This window comes from Mustelus asterias, chromosome 13 (genome assembly GCF_964213995.1).
Source record: "Mustelus asterias chromosome 13, sMusAst1.hap1.1, whole genome shotgun sequence".
NCBI classification, from domain to species: Eukaryota; Metazoa; Chordata; class Chondrichthyes; order Carcharhiniformes; family Triakidae; genus Mustelus; species Mustelus asterias.
The window spans coordinates 51,387,471-51,407,445 of record NC_135813.1 but is presented as its reverse complement, the minus strand read 5'-3'; the positions used below and the strand labels follow the sequence as shown (position 1 = coordinate 51,407,445).

The window sequence follows — 19,975 nt, the reverse complement described above, 5'->3', positions numbered from 1 at the left end:
AATTTGCTCTAGTTCTTCGGGGGGGTTTAAACTAATTTGTCAGGGGGATGGGAAAAGGAGTTGTAGTCCGGAGGTCAGTGAGTGTAGTGAGGTACTGGGAAGGGTATCATGGTCAAAGGTGGGTACCAGCAGACAAGAAGGTGGGTTGAAGTGTGTCTACCTCAATGCAAGGAGCATCCGAAATAAGGTAGGTGAACTTGGGGCATGGATTGGCACTTGGGACTACGATGTTGTGGCCATTACGGAGACATGAGTAGAACAAGGACAGGAATGGTTGTTGGAAGTTCCGGGGTATAGATGTTTCAGTAAGTGTAGGGTAGCTGGTAAAAGAGGTGGAGGAGTGGCACTGTTAATCAAGGAGAGTGTAACGGCTGCAGAAAGGCATTTCGAAGGGGATCTGCCTACAGAGGTAATATGGGCTGAGGTTAGGAATAGGAAAGGAGCAGTCACGTTGTTAGGAGTGTACGAGAGACCCCCAAATAGTAATAGAGATGTGGAGCAAGAAATTGCTAAGCAGCTTATGGATAGGTGTGGGGGTCACAGGGTAGTTGTCATGGGGGACTTTAACTTTCCAAATATTGATTGGAGCCTTTATAGGTCGAATAGTTCGGATGGGGCAGTTTTTGTGCAGTGTGTTCAGGAGGGGTGCCTGACACAATATGTGGATAAGCCAACAAGAGGTGGGGCCACACTGGATTTGGTAATGGGAAATGAACCGGGCCAAGTGTTGGATTTGGTTGTGGGAGAGCACTTTGGAGATAGTGACCACAATTCGGTGTCTTTTGTTATTGCAATGGAGAGGGAGAGGGCCATGCGGCAGGGCATAGTTTACAATTGGGGGAGAGGTAATTATGATGCAATCAGGCGGGAATTAGGAAGCATAGGATGGGAACAAAAATTGTCAGGGAAAGGCACTAATGAAAAGTGGAACTTTTTCAAGGAACAAATACTGCGTGTCCTTGATAGGTATGTCCCTGCCAGGCAGAGAGGAAATGACCGAGTGAGGGAACCATGGTTCACAAAAGAGGTGTAATGTCTTGTCAAGAGGAAGAAGGAAGCATATGTAAGGTTGAGAAAACAAGGTTCAGTTGGCTCGATGGAGGGTTACAAGTTACCAAGAAATGAGCTGAAAAAGGGGCTTAGGAGAGCTAGGAGGGGGCATGAGAAGTCCTTGGCGGGTCGGATCAAGGAAAACCCCAAGGCTTTTTACTCTCATGTGAGGAATAAAAGAATGACCAGGGTGAGGTTGGGGCCTGTCAAGGACGGCAGTGGGAATTTGTGCATGGAGTCAGAAGAGATAGGAGAGGTGATGAATGAATACTTTTCTTCGGTGTTCACCAAGGAGAGGGGCCATGTTTTTGAGGAAGAGAGGGTGTCACAGGCTGATAGGCTGGAGGAAGTAGATGTTCGGAGGGAAGATGTACTAGCAATTTTGAATAAACTGAAAGTTGATAAGTCCCCTGGGCCTGATGAAATATATCCTAGGAGTCTTTGGGAGGCAAGGGATGAGATAGCAGAGCCTTTGGCATTGATCTTTGCGTCCTCACTGTCCACGGGGGTGGTGCCAGAGGACTGGAGAGTGGCGAATGTGGTTCCTCTGTTTAAGAAAGGGAATAGAAATGACCCTGGTAATTATAGGCCGGTTAGTCTTACTTGGGTGGTCAGTACGTTGATGTAAAAGGTCCTCAGGGATATGATTTACGACCATTTAGAAAGATGCAGCTTAATCCGGGATAGTCAGCACGGATTTGTGAAGGGCAAGTCTTGCCTCACAAATTTGATATAATTTTTTGAGGAGGTAACTAAGTGTGTCGATGAAGGTAGTGCAGTTGATGTCATATACATGGATTTTAGTAAGGCGTTTGATAAAGTCCCCCATGGTCGGCTTATGAAGAAAGTAAGGATGTGTGGGATAGAGGGAAGTTTGGCCGATTGGATAGGTAACTGGCTATCTAACAGAAGACAGAGGGTGGTGGTGGATGGAAAATTTTCGGACTGGAAACCGGTTACCAGCGGAGTGCCACAGGGATCAGTGCTTGGTCCTCTGCTATTTGTCATTTTTATAAATGACTTGGAGGAGGGGGCTGAAGGGTGGTTCAGTAAATTTGCTGATGACACCAAGATTGGTGGAGTAGTGGATGAGGTGGAGGGCTGTTGTAGGCTGCAAAGAGATATAGATAGGATGCAGAGCTGGGCTGAAAAATGGCAAATGGAGTTTAACCCTGACAAATGCGAAGTGATACATTTTGGTAGGACAAATTTAAATGTGGATTACAGGGTCAAAGGTAGGGTTCTGAAGACTGTGGAGGAACACAGAGATCTTGGGGTTCATATCCATAGATCTCTGAAGGTTGCCACTCAAGTGGATAGAGTCGTGAGGAAGGCCTATAGTTGGCGTTCATTAACAGGGGGTTTGAGTTTAAGAGCCGTGGGGTTATGCTGCAACTGTACAGGACCTTGGTGAGACCACATTTGGAATATTGTGTGCAGTTCTGGTCACCTCACTATAAGAAGGATGTGGAGACACTGGAAAGAGTGCAAAGGAGATTTACCAGGATGTTGTCTGGTTTGGAGGGTAGGTCTTATGAGGAAAGGTTGAGGGAACTTGGGCTTTTCTCTTTGGAGCGGAGGAGGTTGAGAGGAGACTTGATAGAGGTTTATAAGATGATGAGGGGGATAGATAGAGTGAACGTTCAAAGACTATTTCCTCTGGTGAATGGAGTGGTAACTAGGGGACATAACTATAGGGTTCATGGTGGGAGATATAGGAAGGATGTCCGAGGTAGGTTTTTTACTCAGAGAGTGGTTGAGGTGTGGAATGGACTGCCTGCAGTGATAGTGGAGTCAGAAACTTTAGGAACATTTAAGAAGCTATTGGATAGGCACATGGAGTACTTCGGGGTGATAGGGAGGAAATAGCTTGATCTGGGTTTCAGACAAAGCTCGGCACAACAACGTGGGCCGAAGGGCCTGTTCTGTGCTGTACTGTTCTATGTTCTATGATTTTAAACTTTTCTCCTTTCACCCTTCACCCATGCCCTCTGGTTTTTTTCTCCGCTAGCCTCAGCGGAAAAAGCCTGCTTGCATTCACTCTATCTATACCCATCAAAATCTTATACACCTCGATCAAATCTCCCCTCAATCTTCTTCGCTCCAGGGAATAAAGTCCCAACCTATTCAATCTCTCTCTGTAACTCAGCTTCTCAAGTCCCGGCATCATCCTTGTGAACCTTCTCTGCACTCTTTCAAACTTATTTACATCCTTCCTGTAACTAGGTGACCAAAACTGTACACAATACTCCAAATTTGGCCTCACCAATGCCTTATATAACCTTACTACAACACTCCAACTTTTATACTCGATACTCCGATTTATAAAGGCCAATGTACCAAAGGCACTCTTTACGACCCTATCCACCTGTGACGTCACTTTTAGGGAATTCTGTACCTGTATTCCCAGATCCCTCTGTTCAACTGCACTCTTCAGAGTCCTACCGTTTACCCTGTACGTTCTACTTTGGTTTGTCCTTCCAATGTGCAATATCTCACGCTTGTCTGCATTAAATTCCATTTGCCATTTTTCAGCCCATTTTTCTAGTTGGTCCAAATCTCTCTGCAAGCTTTGAAAACCTTCCTCACTGTCCACTCCACCTCCAATCTTTGTATCATCAGCAAACTTGCTGATCCAATTTACCACATTATCATCCAGATCATTGATATAGATGACAAACAACTATGGACCCAACACCGATCCCTGCGGCACACCACTAGTCACAGGCCTCCACTCAGAGAAGCAATCCTCCACAACCGCTCTCTGGCTTCTTCCATTGAGCCAGTGTCTAATCCAATTTACTACCTCCCCATGTATACCTAGCGACTGAACCTTCCTAACTAACCTCCCATGAGGGACATTGTCAAAGGCCTTGCTGAAATCCAGGTAGACAACATCCACCGCCTTCCCTTCATCCACTTTCCTGGTAACCTCCTCGAAAAACTCTAATAGATTGGTCAAACATGACCTACCACGCACAAAGCCATGTTGACTCTCCCTAATAAGTCCCTGTCTATCCAAATATTTGTAGATCCTATCCCTTATCACACCTTCCAATAACTTGCCCACCACCGACGTCAAACTTACTGGCCGATAATTTCCCGGATTTCTTTTGGAACCTTTTTTAAACAACGGAACAACATGAGCCACCCTCCAATCATCCGGCACCTACCCCGTGAATACTGACATTTTAAATATGTCTGCCAGGGCCCCTGCAAGTTCAACACTAGCTTCCCTCAAGGTCCGTGGGAATACCCTGTCCGGTCCTGGGGATTTATCCACTCTGATTTGCCTCAAGACAGCGAGCACCTCCTCCCCTTTAATCTGTAAAGATTCCATGACCTCCCTACCTGTTTGCCCTATTTCCGTAGACTCCATGCCCGATTCCTCAGTAAATACGGATGCAAAAAAACCATTTAGTATCTCCCCCATCACTTTTGGTTCCATACACAGTCTACCACTCTGGTCTTCAAGAGGACCAATTTTATCCCTCACTATCCTTTTGCTCCTAACATACCTATAGAAGCTCTTTGGATTTTCCTTCACTGCCATTGTCTGCCAAAGCAACCTCATGTCTTCTTTTAGCCCTCCTGATTTCCCTCTTAAGTAGCTTCTTGCACTTTTTATACTCCTCGAGCATCTGATCTGTTCCTTGCTGCCTGTACATTTCATACAACTCTCTCTTCCTCTTAATCAGTGTTGCACTCTCCCTCGAGAACCAAGGTTCCTTATTCCTATTTACTTTGTCTTTAATCCTGACAGGAACATACAAACTCTGCACTCTCAAAATTTCTCCTTTGAAGGCCTCCCACTTTCCATTTACATCCTTACCAGAGAACAGCCTGTGCCAATCCACACTTCCCAGATCCCTTCTCATTTCATCAAATTTGGCCTTTTTCCAGTTCAGAACTTCAACCCGAGGACCAGATCTATCCTTATGCACGATCAGGTTGAAACTAATGGCATTATGATCACTGGATCCAAAGTGTTCCCTCACACTCACATCCATCACCTGCCCTAACTCATTTCCCAATAGGAGATCCAATATCGCATCCTCTCCAGTTGGCACCTCTATATACTGATGTCGAAAATTCTCCTGAACACATTTTACAAACTCTACCCCGTCTAAACCTTTAACAGTATGCGAGTCCCAATCTATATGTGGAAAATTAAAATCCCCTACTATCACAACTTTGTGTTTCTTGCAGTTGTCAGCTATCTCTCCGCTGATTTGCTCCTCCAATTCTCGCTGACTATTGGGTGGTCGGTAATACAACCCCATTAATGTGGTCATACCTTTCCTGTTTCTCAGCTCCACCCATAGGGCCTCTGTAGACAAGCTCCCTAATCTATCCTGCCTGAGTACCGCTGTAACATTTTCCCTGACCAACAATGCCACCCCCCCGCCCCCCCCCCCCCCCCCGCCCCCCCCCCACCTTTTATCCCTCTGCCTCTATCCCGCCTGAAACATTGGAACCCTGGAACATTGAGCTGCCAGTCCTGCCCCTCCTGTAGCCAAGTTTCACTCATGGCTATAATGTCATATTTCCATGTGTCTCTCCACGCCTTCAGCTCATCTGCCTTCCCCACAATACTCCTGGCATTGAAATAGACACACCTCAAAAGATTATTTCCACCACACTCTACCCTTCCATTTGTGATTTTGCTTGAACTAACCTGTCTTTTTACCCCTGCTCCACTATCTGCTCTGGCACTCTGGTTCCCATCCCCCTGCAAATCTAGTTTAAATGCTCCCCAATAACACTAGCAAATCTCCCTGCAAGTATATTGGTCCCCTTGTAGTTTAGGTGTAACGCGTCTCTCTTGTACAGGTCCCACCTGCCCCAGAAGAGGTCCCAATGATCCAAGAATTGGAAACCCTGCCCCCTGCACCAGTTCCTCAGCCACGTGTTCATCCGCCCAAGCATCCTACTCCTGCCCTCACTGGCATGTGGCTCAGGTAGCAATCCTGAGATTACTACCCTCGGGGTCCTGCTGTTTAACTTCCTTCCAAGCTCTTTGTACTCACTCTTTAGGACCTCCTCACTCTTCCTTCCCACGTCATTGGTACCGATGTGTACCACGACATCTGGCTGATCACCTTCCCACTTTAGAACGCTGTGCACGCGATCAGAGACATCGCTGACCTTGGCACCTGGGAGGCAACAAACCATGCGGGAGTCTCTGTCCCGACCGCAGAACCTCCTGTCCGTACCTCTGACCATTCAGTCCCCTATCACTACTGCTCTCCTCTTCTTCATCCCACCCTTTTGCGCTGTAGAACTAGACTCAGTATCAGAGTTCCAGCTGTCGCAGCTTGTCCCAGGTAAAGCAGCTCCCACAACAGTATCCAATTCAGTATACCTGTTTTGGAGGGGTATGGCCACAGGGGAACCCTGCTCTGCCTGTCCTTTCACATTGCCATTTCCTCTCCTTACAGTAACTCAATTTCCTGTGCTCTGCTGCTTAGGTGTAACTATCTCCCTGAAGCTACTGTCTATAAACTTCCCATTCTCCCGAATTAGATGGAGGTCATCAAGCTCCTTCTCCAGTTCCCTAACACGCTTTGCTAGCAGCTGCAGCTGGATGCATCTTTTGCAGGTGTGTTGTCAGGGATACCGGAGGTCTCCCTGATCTCCCACATCCTGCAAGAGGAGCATTCCAACATCTTGCCTGGCAATTTTTTTTCCCACTCTTTAAACTGTCGCCGCTCTGTGTTCCTGCTTTTTAAACTGTCACCGCTCTGTGTTCCCGCTCTTTAAACTGTCACCACTCTGTGTTCCTGCTTTTTAAACTGTCGCCGCTCTGTGTTCCTGCTTTTTAAACTGTCGCCGCTGTGTTCCTGCTCTTTAAACTGTCACCGCTCTGTGTTCCCACTCTTTAAACTGTCGCCGCTCTGTGTTCCCACTCTTTAAACTGCCGCCGTTCTATGTTCCCACTCTTTAAACTGTCGCCGCTCTGTGTTCCTGCTTTTTAAACTGTCACCGTTCTGTGTTCCTGCCTTTTAAACTGTCGCCGCTCTGTGTTCCTGCTTTTTAAACTGTCACCGTTCTGTGTTCCTGCCTTTTAAACTGTCGCCGCTCTGTGTTCCCACTCTTTAGACTGCCTCTGCAACAATGGGCAATCAGGGGATAATACTGTAAAGGGCTTAATGAAGAAATTTAGCCACTGCTCAACGAGAGTCACAGTGGGAACTATAAAGAAATTTCTGAGTTTGAAATTAAAACTTCCTAGCCCCAATTGTCCAGGCATCTGAAATCCTCCCTCCTGCACCATCCCTGTAACCACGTGTTCAACTGCTCTCTCTCCCGATTCCTCTCCTCACTATCACGTGGCACGGGTAACAAACCAGAGATAACAACTTTGTTTGTTCCAGCCCTAAGCTTCCACCCTAACAGAGGAAGACACAAATAGTGTAGGAGGAGAGGTACTCAATACAATTATTGTTACGAGTGAGGCAGTGCTTGGTAGACTCACGGGACTTAAGGTGGACAAGTCCCCGGGTCCAGATGGAATGCATCCCAGGGTACTGAAAGAAATGTCAGAGGCAATAGTGGATGCGTTGGTCGTTATTTATCAAAATTCACTGGACTCTGGGGCAGTGCCAGCTGAATGGAAAACGGCTACTGTTACACCGCTGTTTAAAAAAGGAAGTAGACAAAAGGCGGGTAACTACAGGCCGGTTAGCTTAACGTCTGTAGTTGGGAAAATGCTGGAATCCATCATTAAAGAAGAAATAGCAGGCCATCTGGATATGAATGGTTCGATCAAGACGCAGCATGGATTCATGAGAGGAAAGTCGTGTTTGTCGAACTTACTGGATTTTTATGAAGATGTGACTAGTGCGGTTGATGGAGGGGAACCAGTAGATGTGGTGTTTTTGGATTTCCAAAAGGCATTCGATAAGGTGCCTCACAAAAGGTTGCTGCAGAAGATTGGGGCACACGGAGTTGGGGATAGGGTGTTAGCGTGGATTGGGGATTGGCTACCCAACAGGAAGCAGAGAGTTGGAATAAATGGGTGCTTTTCTGGTTGGCAGATGGTGACTAGTGGCGTGCCGCAGGGATCGGTACTGGAGCCTCAACTGTTTACTATTTACATAGATGATCTGGAGGAGGGGACTGAGTGTAGGGTAACAAAGTTTGCTGACGACACGAAGATAAGTGGGAAAATGAATTGCGTGGAGGAAGCGGAAGGTCTGCAGAGAGATTTGAATAGGCTGAGTGAGTGGGCGAGGATCTGGCAGATGGAGTATAACGTTGGCAAATGCGAGGTTATTCACTTTGGAAGAAATAATAGCAAATTGGATTGTTATTTAAATGGAAATAAATTACAACATGCTACTGTGCAAAGGGACCTGGGGGTCCTTGTGCATGAGTCGCAAAAACTCAGTCTGCAAGTACAACAGGTGATCAAGAAGGCAAATGGGATGTTGGCATTTATCGCGAGGGGGATAGAATATAAAAGCAGAGAAGTCTTGCTGCATCTGTACAAGGCATTGGTGAGGCCGCAGCTGGAATACTGTGTGCAGTTTTGGTCCCCTTACTTGCGAAAGGATATATTGGCCTTGGAGGGAGTGCAGAGAAGGTTCACCAGGTTGATACTGGAGATGAGGGGTGTAGATTATGAGGAGAGATTGAGCAGATTAGATTTGTACTCGTTGGAGTTTAGAAGGCTGAGGGGTGATCTTATAGAGGCATATAAGATAATGAAGGGGCTGGATAGGGTCGAAGTGGAGAGATTCTTTCCACTTAGAAAGGAAACCAGAACTAGAGGGCACAGCCTCAAAATAAAGGGGGGTCAGTTTAGGACAGAGTTGAGGAGGAACTTCTTCTCTCAGAGGGTGGTGAATCTCTGGAATTCTCTGCCCACTGAAGTGGTGGAGGCTACCTCGTTGAATATGTTTAAGTCACGGATAGATGGATTCCTGATCGGTCGGGGAATTAAGGGTTATAGAGAGCAGGCAGGTAAGTGGAACTGATTCACTTCAGATCAGCCATGATCTTATTGAATGGGGGGGCAGGCTCAAGGGGCGAGATGGCCTACTCCTACTCCTATTTCTTATGTTCTTATGTTCTAACTCCCTGAATTTCTGCCTTACATCCCCATCCCTTTTCCTACCTATGTCTTGATTGCCTATGTGAACCACAACTTGGGGCTGGTCCCCCTCCCCCTTAAGGATTTCGAAAACACGATCCGAGGCATCATGGACTCTGGCTCCTGGGAGGCAACACACCAACCGCGAGTCTCTCTCGTTCCCACAGAATCTCCTATCCGTCCCTTTAACTATGGAGTCCCCAATGACTAATCCTCTACTCCTCTCCCCCCTTCCCTTCTGAGCCACAAGGACAGACTCTGAGCCAGTGACCTGTACACTATGGCTTACCCCTGTTAAGTGTCTCCCCCTGCCGCCGCCACCCCCCCCCCCCCCCCCCACAGCATCCAAAAGTGTACTATCCCCAATTTCTACTACATTTCTTGTTTCTCCCCCCACTTGGACGGCTCCCTTGGTGCGGTGGTCAGTTTTCTCATCCTCCCTTTCCCTACGGGCCGGACTCTGCGCCGGAGGCACGGCCACTGATGCTCCCCCCAGGTAGGCTGCTCCCCCCAGCAGCACTCAAACAGTTCTCAAAGAATTCTACCAAATTAGTCAAACATGACCTGCCCTTCATGAACCCATGCTGCATCTTACCAATGGGACAATTTATATCCAGATGTCTCGCTATTTCTTCCTTGATGATAGATAGATCAATTTGTGTCGAACTGTTTCCTAATATCACAATATAATTCCTGAAAATGTCATTTAATTTTTAGATTATGCACCTCCACCCCTCCAGATTCCCCAGCAATGGAAATAGTTTCTCTCTATCTAGCCCATCAGCTTTCCTCTTGAAAACTTTGATCAAAGGGCGGCACGGTAGCACAGTGGTTAGCACTGCTGCTTCACAGCTGCAGGGACCTGGGTTCGATTCCCGGCTTGGGTCACTGTCTCTGTGTGGACTTTGCACATTCTCCTCGTGTCTGCGTGGGTTTCCTCCGGGTGCTCCGGTTTCCTCCCACAGTCCAAAGATGTGCAGGTTAGGTCAATTGGCCATGCTAAAATTGCCCCTTAGTGTCCTGAGATGCATAGGTTAGAGGGATTAGTGGGTAAATATGTTGGGATATGGGGGTAGGGCCAGGGTGGGATTGTGGTCGGTGCAGACTTGATGGGCCCATGATTCTATGATTCGATGAAATGTTATTCTCTGTATTCATGATAGACTAACCCTAGATTGTTCAATCTCTCCTCATAATTAAACCCTTGGGAATCCAGGTTTCATTCCGATAAATCTATATTGCACTCTCTTCAAGAGTTTCGAGGACTCCAGATGTAGTCCAATCTTTGAACAAAGAACAAAGAAAATTACAGCACAGGAATAGGCCCTTTGGTCCACCAAGCTTGCACCGACCATGCTGCCCAACTGAACTAAAACCCCCTACCCTTCCGGAGACCATATCCCTCTATTCCCATCCTATCCGTGTATTTGTCCAGACGCCCCTTAAAAGTCACTACCGTATCTGCTTCCACTATCTCCCCCAGCAGCGAGTTCCAGGCACCCACCACCCTCTGTGTAAAAAACTTACCTCATACATCTCAAACAAAGAACAAACAAAGAACAATACGGCACAGGAACAGGCTCTTCGACCCTCCAATCCTGCTACCTTCTCCACCTGAGTTGCCACTTTCAGTAAACTGTGTACCTGCACATCCAGATCTCTCTGCCTATCAATACTCTTAAGGGTTCTGCCATTTGCTGTATATTTCCTATCCTTATTTGACCTTCTAATATGCATTACCTCACATTTGTCCGGATTAAACTCCATCTACCATCCCTCCGCCCAAGTCTCTAATCGATATCTATCCCGCCGTATCCTCTGACGTTCCTCATCACGATCCACAAATCCACCAACCTACACTTGTCTTTATCCATCAGTGCCTTAAAGCTTACAAGTTGTGGTCAGTGTTCCCGAACTGCTCCCCTACTGAAATGTCAACCGCCTGGGCAGGCTCATTGCCCAATACCAGGTCCAGTGCGGCGCCTTCCCTAGTTGGACTATCTACATACCGTTTCAAGAAGCCCTCCTGGATGCTCCTTACAAACTCTGCCCCATTCATGCCCCTAGCACATAAACCCCTCGAGGTTTGCTCTTACTAAGCTTTACACAGATGCTGTATGATTTCTCATAAAAACAGAAAATGCTGGAAAAAAGCCAGCTGGGCGGCACGGTAGCACAGTGGTTAGCACTGCTGCTTCACAGCTCCAGGGACCTGGGTTTGATTCCCGGCTTGGGTCACTGTCTGTGTGGAGTTTGCACATTCTCCTCGTGTCTGCGTGGGTTTCCTCCGGGTGCTCCGGTTTCCTCCCACAGTCCAAAGATGTGCGGGTTAGGTTGATTGGCCATGCTAAAAATTGCCCCTTAGTGTCCTGAGATGCATAGGTTAGAGGGATTAGTTGGGTAAATATGTAGGGATATGGGAGTAGGGCCTGGCTGGGATTGTGGTCGGTGCAGACTCGATGGGCTGAATGGCCTCTTTCTGTACTGTAGGGTTTCTATGATTTCTATGATATGATTTCTATGTTTTGAGTCCATTATCCAAAAAGAAACTCCAGGAACTAAAATTTCGAAGAAAAGTTATATTGGACACAAAACTCCCTCTCTCCACAGATGATGTCAGGCCTGCTGAGTTTCTCTAGCATTTCTGTTTGTATTTCAGATTTCCAACATCTGTATTATTTTGCCTTTATTTAATAATAAAATATTGGAGCAAACTTACTTTCACCATGTCTAGTGCTCTTTCGAGTTCAGTGTTGCTGCTCTGGGCCCTTGATTGCACAGCATCCTCCAGGCTTTGCTGAGCCTCCATCCACTGGCCTAGTCTGCTGTACACAGCAGCTAAGTTGTACAGAACCTATGGCATGATGGAAAGAACAAGAGTTAGCATGTCCTGAGACAATGCTTGCACAATAACATGATTCACATCTAAGAATTTCAATTCTTACTTGAAACTGAGTTTGTGTTTAAAAAAGATATTGCATTTTGTTAAATTGATGGCAGGGTTTGAGTTGCCCCAGTGCAGGAAATTAGAAGTCTCATTACTGAAAACAACCAGCCATTATATAGTGGGCTTTTGTAGAATTACATACATTCAAATGGAACAACGGCGGCCACTCAGCCTATTGTGCCTCTGCCAATTCTTTGAAAGAGCTATCTGAATAGATCAAGTGGCACGGTAGCACAGTGGTTAGCACTGCTGCTTCACAGCTCCAGGGACCTAGGTTCGATTCCCGGCTTGGGTCACTGTCTGTGTGGAGTTTGCACATTCTCCTCGTGTCTGCGTGGGTTTCCTCCGGGTGCTCCGGTTTCCTCCCACAGTCCAAAGATGTGCGGGTTAGGTTGATTGGCCATGCTAAAATTGCCCCTTAGTGTCCTGGGATGCGTAGATTAGAGGGATTAGCGGGTAAAATATGTAGGGATATGGGGGTAGGGCCTGGGTGGGATTGTGGTCGGTGCAGACTCGATGGGCCGAATGGCCTCTTTCTGTAGAAATCATAGAAACCGTACAGTGCAGATGGAGGCCATTCGGCCCATCAAGTCTGCACCGACCACAATCCCACCCAGGCTCTACCCCCACATTTACCCGCTAATCCCTCTAACCTACGCATCTCAGGACTCTAAGGGTCAATTTTTAACCTGGCCAATCAACCTAATCCGCACATCTTTGGACTGTGGGAGGAAACCGGAGCACCCGGAAGAAACCCATGCAGACACGAGGAGAATGTGCAAACTCCACAACACCAGGTTAAAGTCCAACAGGTTTATTTGGTAGCAAATACCATAAGCGGAGTGAGGTCCACTCCAACTGACGAAGGGGCAGCGCTCCGAAAGCTTATGGTATTTGCTACCAAATAAACCTGTTGGACTTTAACCTGGTGTTGTGAGACTTCTTACTGTGCTTACCCAAGTCCAACACCAGCATCTCCACATCATGAACTCCACACAGACAGTGACCCAAGCCGGGAATCGAACCCAAGTCCCTGGAGCTGTGAAGCAGCAGTGCTAACCACTGTGCTACCGTGCCGCCCCTGTACTGTAGGGTTTCTATGATATGATTTCTATGAATGAACCCACACACCTTACTCTGTCACCATAGCTATGAGAATTGCGAATGAACTTGCTTCCACTTGCCTTCCAGTGCATATTCCATGTCATAACAACTTACCATGTGAAAAAAAAATTATGATGGTCAGAGCCTGAAGCTATTCCAAACATTTCAACCTTGTCTTTTGCATTTGTTCTGGGTGCTGCAGCTCCACCACTATTTACAGCCTGCAAACTATCAACTGTTCTGGCGATATAGCAAAATGTTTCAGGGATGAGAGATTTTCTTGTGTTGGAGAAGCTGGGGTTGTTCTTCTTGGAGCAAAGGAGATTGTGGGTAGATTTGACATCGGTGTTAAAAGATTATAACACGTTTATGTCAGGTAAACAAAGAGGAATTCTTCCCATTTGCTGATGCCACAAGACCTCAGGGACATAGATTTAGGTTTTGGGTGAGCGATGCAGATGAGGATGCGAAGAAAAACCTTTGTTACACATGAGGATAGCGCAGTTGATGTGGTTTACATGGACTTCAGGCCTTTGACAAGGTCCCACATGGAAGGCTGTCCAAAAAGGCTATGTAAGAGTTTTAACAACACCAGGTTAAAGTCCAACAGGTTTATTTGGTAGCAAATGCCATTAGCTTTCAGAGCGCTGCTCCTTCGTCAGATGGAGTGGATATCTGACGAAGGAGCAGCGCTCCAAAAGCTAATGGCATTTGCTACCAAATAAACCTGTTGGACTTTAACCTGGTGTTGTTAAAACTCTTACTGTGTTTACCCCAGTCCAACGCCGGCATCTCCACATCAAAAAGGCTACCCCATGGGATCCAAAGCAAGTTGAAAATTGGATCCAAAATTGGCTTGTTTATGGGAGGCAAAGGGTGATGGTAGAGAGTTGCTTTTGTGATTGGAAGTCTGTAACCAGTGGTGTACCACAGGGGTCAGCTCTGGGACCCTTGCTGTTTTTATATATATTGACTTGGATGTGAAAGGTGGTGGTATAATTAGTAAGTTTGCAGATGCCACGAGAATTAGTGGTGTTGTTGATAGTGAGGAGGATAATCTGAGGCCACAGACTGACACTGATCAGCTGGTAAATTGGGCAGAGCAATGGCAGATGGAATTTCATCCTGATAAGTGTGAGGTGATGCATTTTGGGAGGTTTAATGAGGGTAGGATATACACCATGAATTGTAGGTCCCGAGGGAGTATTGAGGAATAAAGGGACCTTTGTGTACAAGTCCGTAGATCCCTGAATGTGGCAGCACAGGCAGATAGGGTGGTGAAGAAGGTGTACGGAATGCTTGCCTTCATGAGCCGGGGCATAGAATATAGGAACAAGGAGGTCTTGGTACAACTTTATAAAAGATTGGTTAGACCACAGATGGAGTATTGTGTGCAGTTCTGATCGCCACATGATCGGAAGGATGTGATTGCCTTGGAGAGGGTGCAGAGGAGATTCACCAGGATGGAAAGTTTCAGCAATGAGGAGAGACTGGATAGGCTGGGTTTGTTTTACCTGGAGCAGTGGAGGCTGAGGGGGGATCTGATAGAGTTATACAAAATTATGAAAGGCATAGACAGGCTAGATCGTAAGAATCTTTTCCTCATGGCAGAGGTGTCTAAGACCAGAGGGCATAGGTTCAAGGTGAGGACTAAGTGGTTTAGAGGGGAACTGAGGAAAATTATTTTCACCCAGAGGGTGGTGGTAATATGGTTCGTGCTGTCTGAGGGGGTAGTGGAGGCAGCTGTTCTCACAACATTTAAGAACCATCTCGACCAACACTTAAATTGCCACGGCATAGCAGGCTATGGTCCAAGTGCTAGTAAATGGGAGGGTGGTGGTGGATGGAAAATTTTCGGACTGGAGGCAGGTTGCTAGCGGAGTGCCACAGGGATCAGTGCTTGGTCCTCTGCTCTTTGTGATTTTTATTAATGACTTAGAGGAGGGGGCTGAAGGGTGGATCAGTAAATTTGCTGATGACACCAAGATCGGTGGAGTAGTGGATGAAGTGGAGGGCTGTTGTAGGCTGCAAAGAGACATAGATAGGATACAAAGCTGGGCTGAAAAATGGCAGATGGAGTTTAACCCTGATAAATGTGAGGTGATTCATTTTGGTAGGACAAATTTAAATGTGGATTACGGGGTCAAAGGTAGGGTTCTGAAGACTGTGGAGGAACAGAGAGATCTTGGGGTCCATATCCACAGATCTCTGAAGGTTTTCACTCAAGTGGATCGAGCTGTGAAGAAGGCCTGTAGTGTGTTAGCTTTTATTAACAGGGGGTTGGAGTTTAAGAGCCGTGGGGTTATGCTGCAACTGTACAGGACCTTGATGAGACCACATTTGGAATATTGTGTGCAGTTCTGGTCACCTCACTATAAGAAGGATGTGGAAGCGCTGGAAAGAGTGCAAAGGAGATTTACCAGGATGCTGCCTGGTTTGCAGGGTAGGTCTTATGAGGAAAGGTTGAGGGAGCTAGGGCTGTTCTCTCTGGAGCGGAGGAGGTTGAGGGGAGACTTATTGAGGTTTATAAAATGATGAAGGGGATAGATAGAGTGAACGTTCAAAAACTATTTCCTCGGGTGGATGGAGCTATTACAAGGGGGCATAACGATCGGGTTCATGGTGGGAGATATAGGAAGGATGTTCGAGGTAGGTTCTTTACTCAGAGAGTGGTTGGGGTGTGGAATGGACTGCCTGCAGTGATAGTGGAGTCAGACACTTGAGGAACATTTAAGCGGTTATTGGATAGGCACATGGAGCACACCAGGATGATAGGGAGTGGGATAGCTTGATCTTGGTTTCAGATAAAGCTCGGCACAACATCGTGGGCCGAAGGGCCTGTTCTGTGCTGTACTGTTCTATGTTCTATGTCATAGATTGGTATTTGATGGTTGGCATTGACATGGTGGACCAAAGAGCCTGGTTCTGTGCTGTATGACTGTCTATGAGTGACTGGTAATTACCTGGAATGTACTGCCTATGAGGAAATGGAAATGATCAGTGATTTCAAAAAGAAACTGGATGGGGAAATAAACTTGAAGGAGTCTGGAATTAGAGTCGGGGGAATGGAACTGAATGAGTTCTCCTTCTGTGCTGTAATGACAGATTCATGCCCTTACTCTATCCCACTTCAGTGAACTCAATCTAACCCTCAGTTTACTTTGTCTCCTTCCAAAACTGAAGAATAGTTTGTTATCCTAAACCTCTCTTGCCCTGTTCAACTTAAAACCTTTCTTTCTCATTTCAATGTCGTGTCTATAGTCAAGGCATTTACTGCCTAATATCTGTCACTCCTCTTTGGGCTCGACGCCCTTTCCAAATAGAAATAGAAAGCTTCGATAGCAATGTTTTGTTAAAAACCCAAATATCCATATTTGACTCATAGGACATAGAACATAGAAAAGCTACAGCACAAACAGGGCCTTCGGCCGACAAGTTGCGCCGAACATGTCCCTACCTACGAGGCTTACCTATAACCCTCTATCTTACTAACTTCCATGAATTTATCCAAAAGTCTCTTAAAAGACCCTATCGAATCCACCTCCACCACCACTACTGGCAGCCTGGTCAGACCCCACCTGGAGTACTGTGTCCAGTTCTAGTCGCCTCATTACAGAAAGGATGCGGAAGCCATAGAAAGGGTGCAGAGGAGATTTTCAAGGATGTTGCCTGGATTAGGTGGCATGCCTTATGAGGATAGGTTGAGAGAGCTAGGTCTGTTCTCCTTGGAGAGGCGAAGGATGAGAGGTGACCTGATAGAGGTGTATACCACCCTCTGAGTGAAAAACCTACCCCTAACATCTCCTCTGTACCTACTCCCCAGCACCCTAAACCTGTGACCTCTTGTGGCAACCATTCCAGCCCTGGGTAAATGCCTCTGAGAATCCAGTCTATCAATACCTCTCAACATCTTATACACCTCTATCAGGTCACCTCTCATCCTTCGCCTCTCCAAGGAGAAAAGACCTAGCTCTCTCAACCTATCCTCATAAGGCATGCCACCTAATCCAGGCAACATTCTTGTAAATCTCCTCTGCACCCTTTCTATGGCTTCCACATCCTTTCTGTAATGAGGCGACCAGAACTGGGCACAGTACTCCAGGTGGGGTCTGACCAGGGTCATATACAGCTGCAGCATTATCTCCCGATTTCTAAACTCAATTCCTCTATTGATGAAGGCCAGTATTCCATACGCCCTCTTAATTACAGCCTCTACCTGCGACGCTGCTTTGAGTGTCCTATGAACCTGGACCCCAAGATCCTTCTGATCTTCCACACTGCCAAGCGTCTTACCCTTAATATTATATTCTTTCATCCTATTCGACCTGCCAAAATGAACCACCACACACTTATCTGGGTTGAACTGCATCTGCCACTTCTCCGCCCAATCTTGCATCTTATCTATGTCTCGTTGCAACTACTGACATCCCTCTACGCTATCCACAACACCACCAACCTTTGTGTCATCAGCAAACTTGCCAACCCATCCTTCCACTTCCTCACCCAGGTCATTTATAAAAATCACAAAGAACAAGGGTCCCAGAACAGATCCCTGGGGCACTCCACTGGTGACCGACCTCCATGCTGAAAAAGACCCATCTACAACCGTTCTTTGCCTTCTGTGGGCAAGCCAGTTCTGAATCCACAAAGCAATGTCCCCTTGTATCCCATGCCCCTTCACTTTCTCAATAAGCCTTGCATGGGGCACCTTATCAAACGCCTTGCTGAAATCCATATAAACTACATCTACCCTCGTCTATGTGTCTAGTTACATCTTCAAAAAATTCAATGAGGCTCGTAAGGCATGATCTGCCTTGGACAAAGCCATGCTGGCTATTTCTGATCATACTATTCCTCTCCAGATGTTCATAAATCCTGCCTCACAGGATCTTCTCCATCAATTTACCAACCACTGAGGTTAGACTCACTGGTCTATAATTTCCCGGGCTATCTCGTCTCCCTTTCTTGAATAACGGAACCACATCCGCAATCCTCCAGAACCTCTCCCGTCTCCATTGATGACACAAAGATCATCGCCAGAGGCTCAGGAATCTCTTCCCTCGCCTCCCACAGTAACCTGGGGTACATCCCATCCGGTCCCGGCGATTTATCTAACTTGATGCTTTTCAAAAGCTCCAACACATCCTCTCCCCTAATGTCCACATGCTCAATTTTCTCAGTCCACTGCAAATCTGCACTGCAACTACCAAGATCCTTTTCTACTGTGAAGACTGAAGCAAATTATTCATTGAGTACCTCTGCTATTTCTACCGGTTCTATACAGACTTTCCCACCGTCACATTTGATAGGTCCTACTCCTTCAGATCTTATCTTCTTGCTCTTAACATACTTGTGGAATGCCTTGGGGTTTTCCTTTATCCTGTCTGCCAAGCCCTTCTCATGACCCCTTCTTGCTCTTCTAATTTCCCTCGTAAGTTCCTTCCTACTAATCGTATGCTCTTCTAGATTTCTAACATAGAAATCAGAGAAACCCTACAGTACAGAAAGAGGCCATTCGGCCCATCGAGTGTGCACCAACCACAATCCCACCCAGGCCCTACCCCCATATCCCTACATATTTACCCACTAATCCCTCTAACCTACGCATCTCAGGACACTAAGGGCAATTTTAAGCATAGTCAATCAACCTAACTCACACATCTTTGGACATTACCTAGCTCCCTGAACCTTTTGTAAGCTTTTCTTTTCTTCTTGACTAACTTCGTTACAGCTTTCATGCACCATGGTTCCTGTAACCTACCATAATTCCCCTGTCTCATTGGAATGTTGCTGTGCAGAGCTCCAGACAAATTTTCCTTGAAAATTTGCCACATTTCCTCTGCACATTTCCCTGAGAAAACCTCCTTCCAATTTATGCCTCTAATTTCCAGCCTAATAGCCTCATAATTGCCCTTACTCCAAATAAACACTTTCCTAGCTTGACTGATCCTATCTCTCTCCAATGCTAATGTAAAGAAGATAGAGTTATGATCACTATCCCCAAAATGCTCTCCCACAGAGATCTGACACCTGCCCAGGTTCATTCCCTAATACCAAATCAAGTACAGCCTCTCCTCTTGTAGGCTTATCCACAGACTGAAATTTCCAAACCACACAAACTAAATTACTCCTTCCATAAATCAACATGATTTTCTCCTGAGTGTAATGTTCTCATGGGAAAGTCAAATGGGATTCCCAGTACAAATTCAAGCTGTTCCAGGTGTGTCATCAGTATTGTTTGTCATGATTGAATTGGATCTCTGTTGCCTCTCACACTCACGACAGCCTCTCTATTTACAAACACACAAAATACCTTTTATCTGAATAACTATCTCACAGATTCCTTAAAGCAATTTGAATACAAGCAAAGTGGCAGGTTCCCAATACCGACATGGTAGGTGGGGGTGGTGGAGCAGATGGATTTTATGGAGAGTGTGGAATAAGAGGTGACCAGTTTAAGAGGGGATCAAAATTTCTATTTGCAAATGGCAAGTTCAAATGCAGAGTACAAGTCAATGGCCTACCTGTGGTGTATCAACCTCACACTGCCCTGTGACAAGTTCTCACTTGTAATATGTTTGCCATGAATAGTTATTAGTGTTAACACTTTTTTAAAATTATGCCCTATCCTCAGGATAAATTTGGTGGCACAGCAGAATCTAATGGCACCCAGTTCACATCCATTTAAAGGTGGCATACACAATTGAATTTGTGCCAGTCTGTCTGAGGTCAGCAGTTTTTCACATAAGAGGCGGCGCTGAAAAATTGCAGATTGC

The 19,975-nt window shown here is 46.3% G+C and overlaps 1 protein-coding gene across 1 annotated transcript in view; it reads right to left on the bottom strand.

Moving 5' to 3' along the window:
- LOC144502256 (neutrophil cytosol factor 2-like) overlaps positions 1 to 19,975 on the bottom strand; it is a 275,195-nt gene that overhangs the window by 170,495 nt on the left and 84,725 nt on the right. The window contains exon 4 of the mRNA XM_078226083.1: positions 11,868 to 12,002. Within this exon, the coding sequence (XP_078082209.1) occupies positions 11,868 to 12,002 (135 nt within the window). The remainder of the gene's footprint in view (positions 1 to 11,867; positions 12,003 to 19,975) is intronic.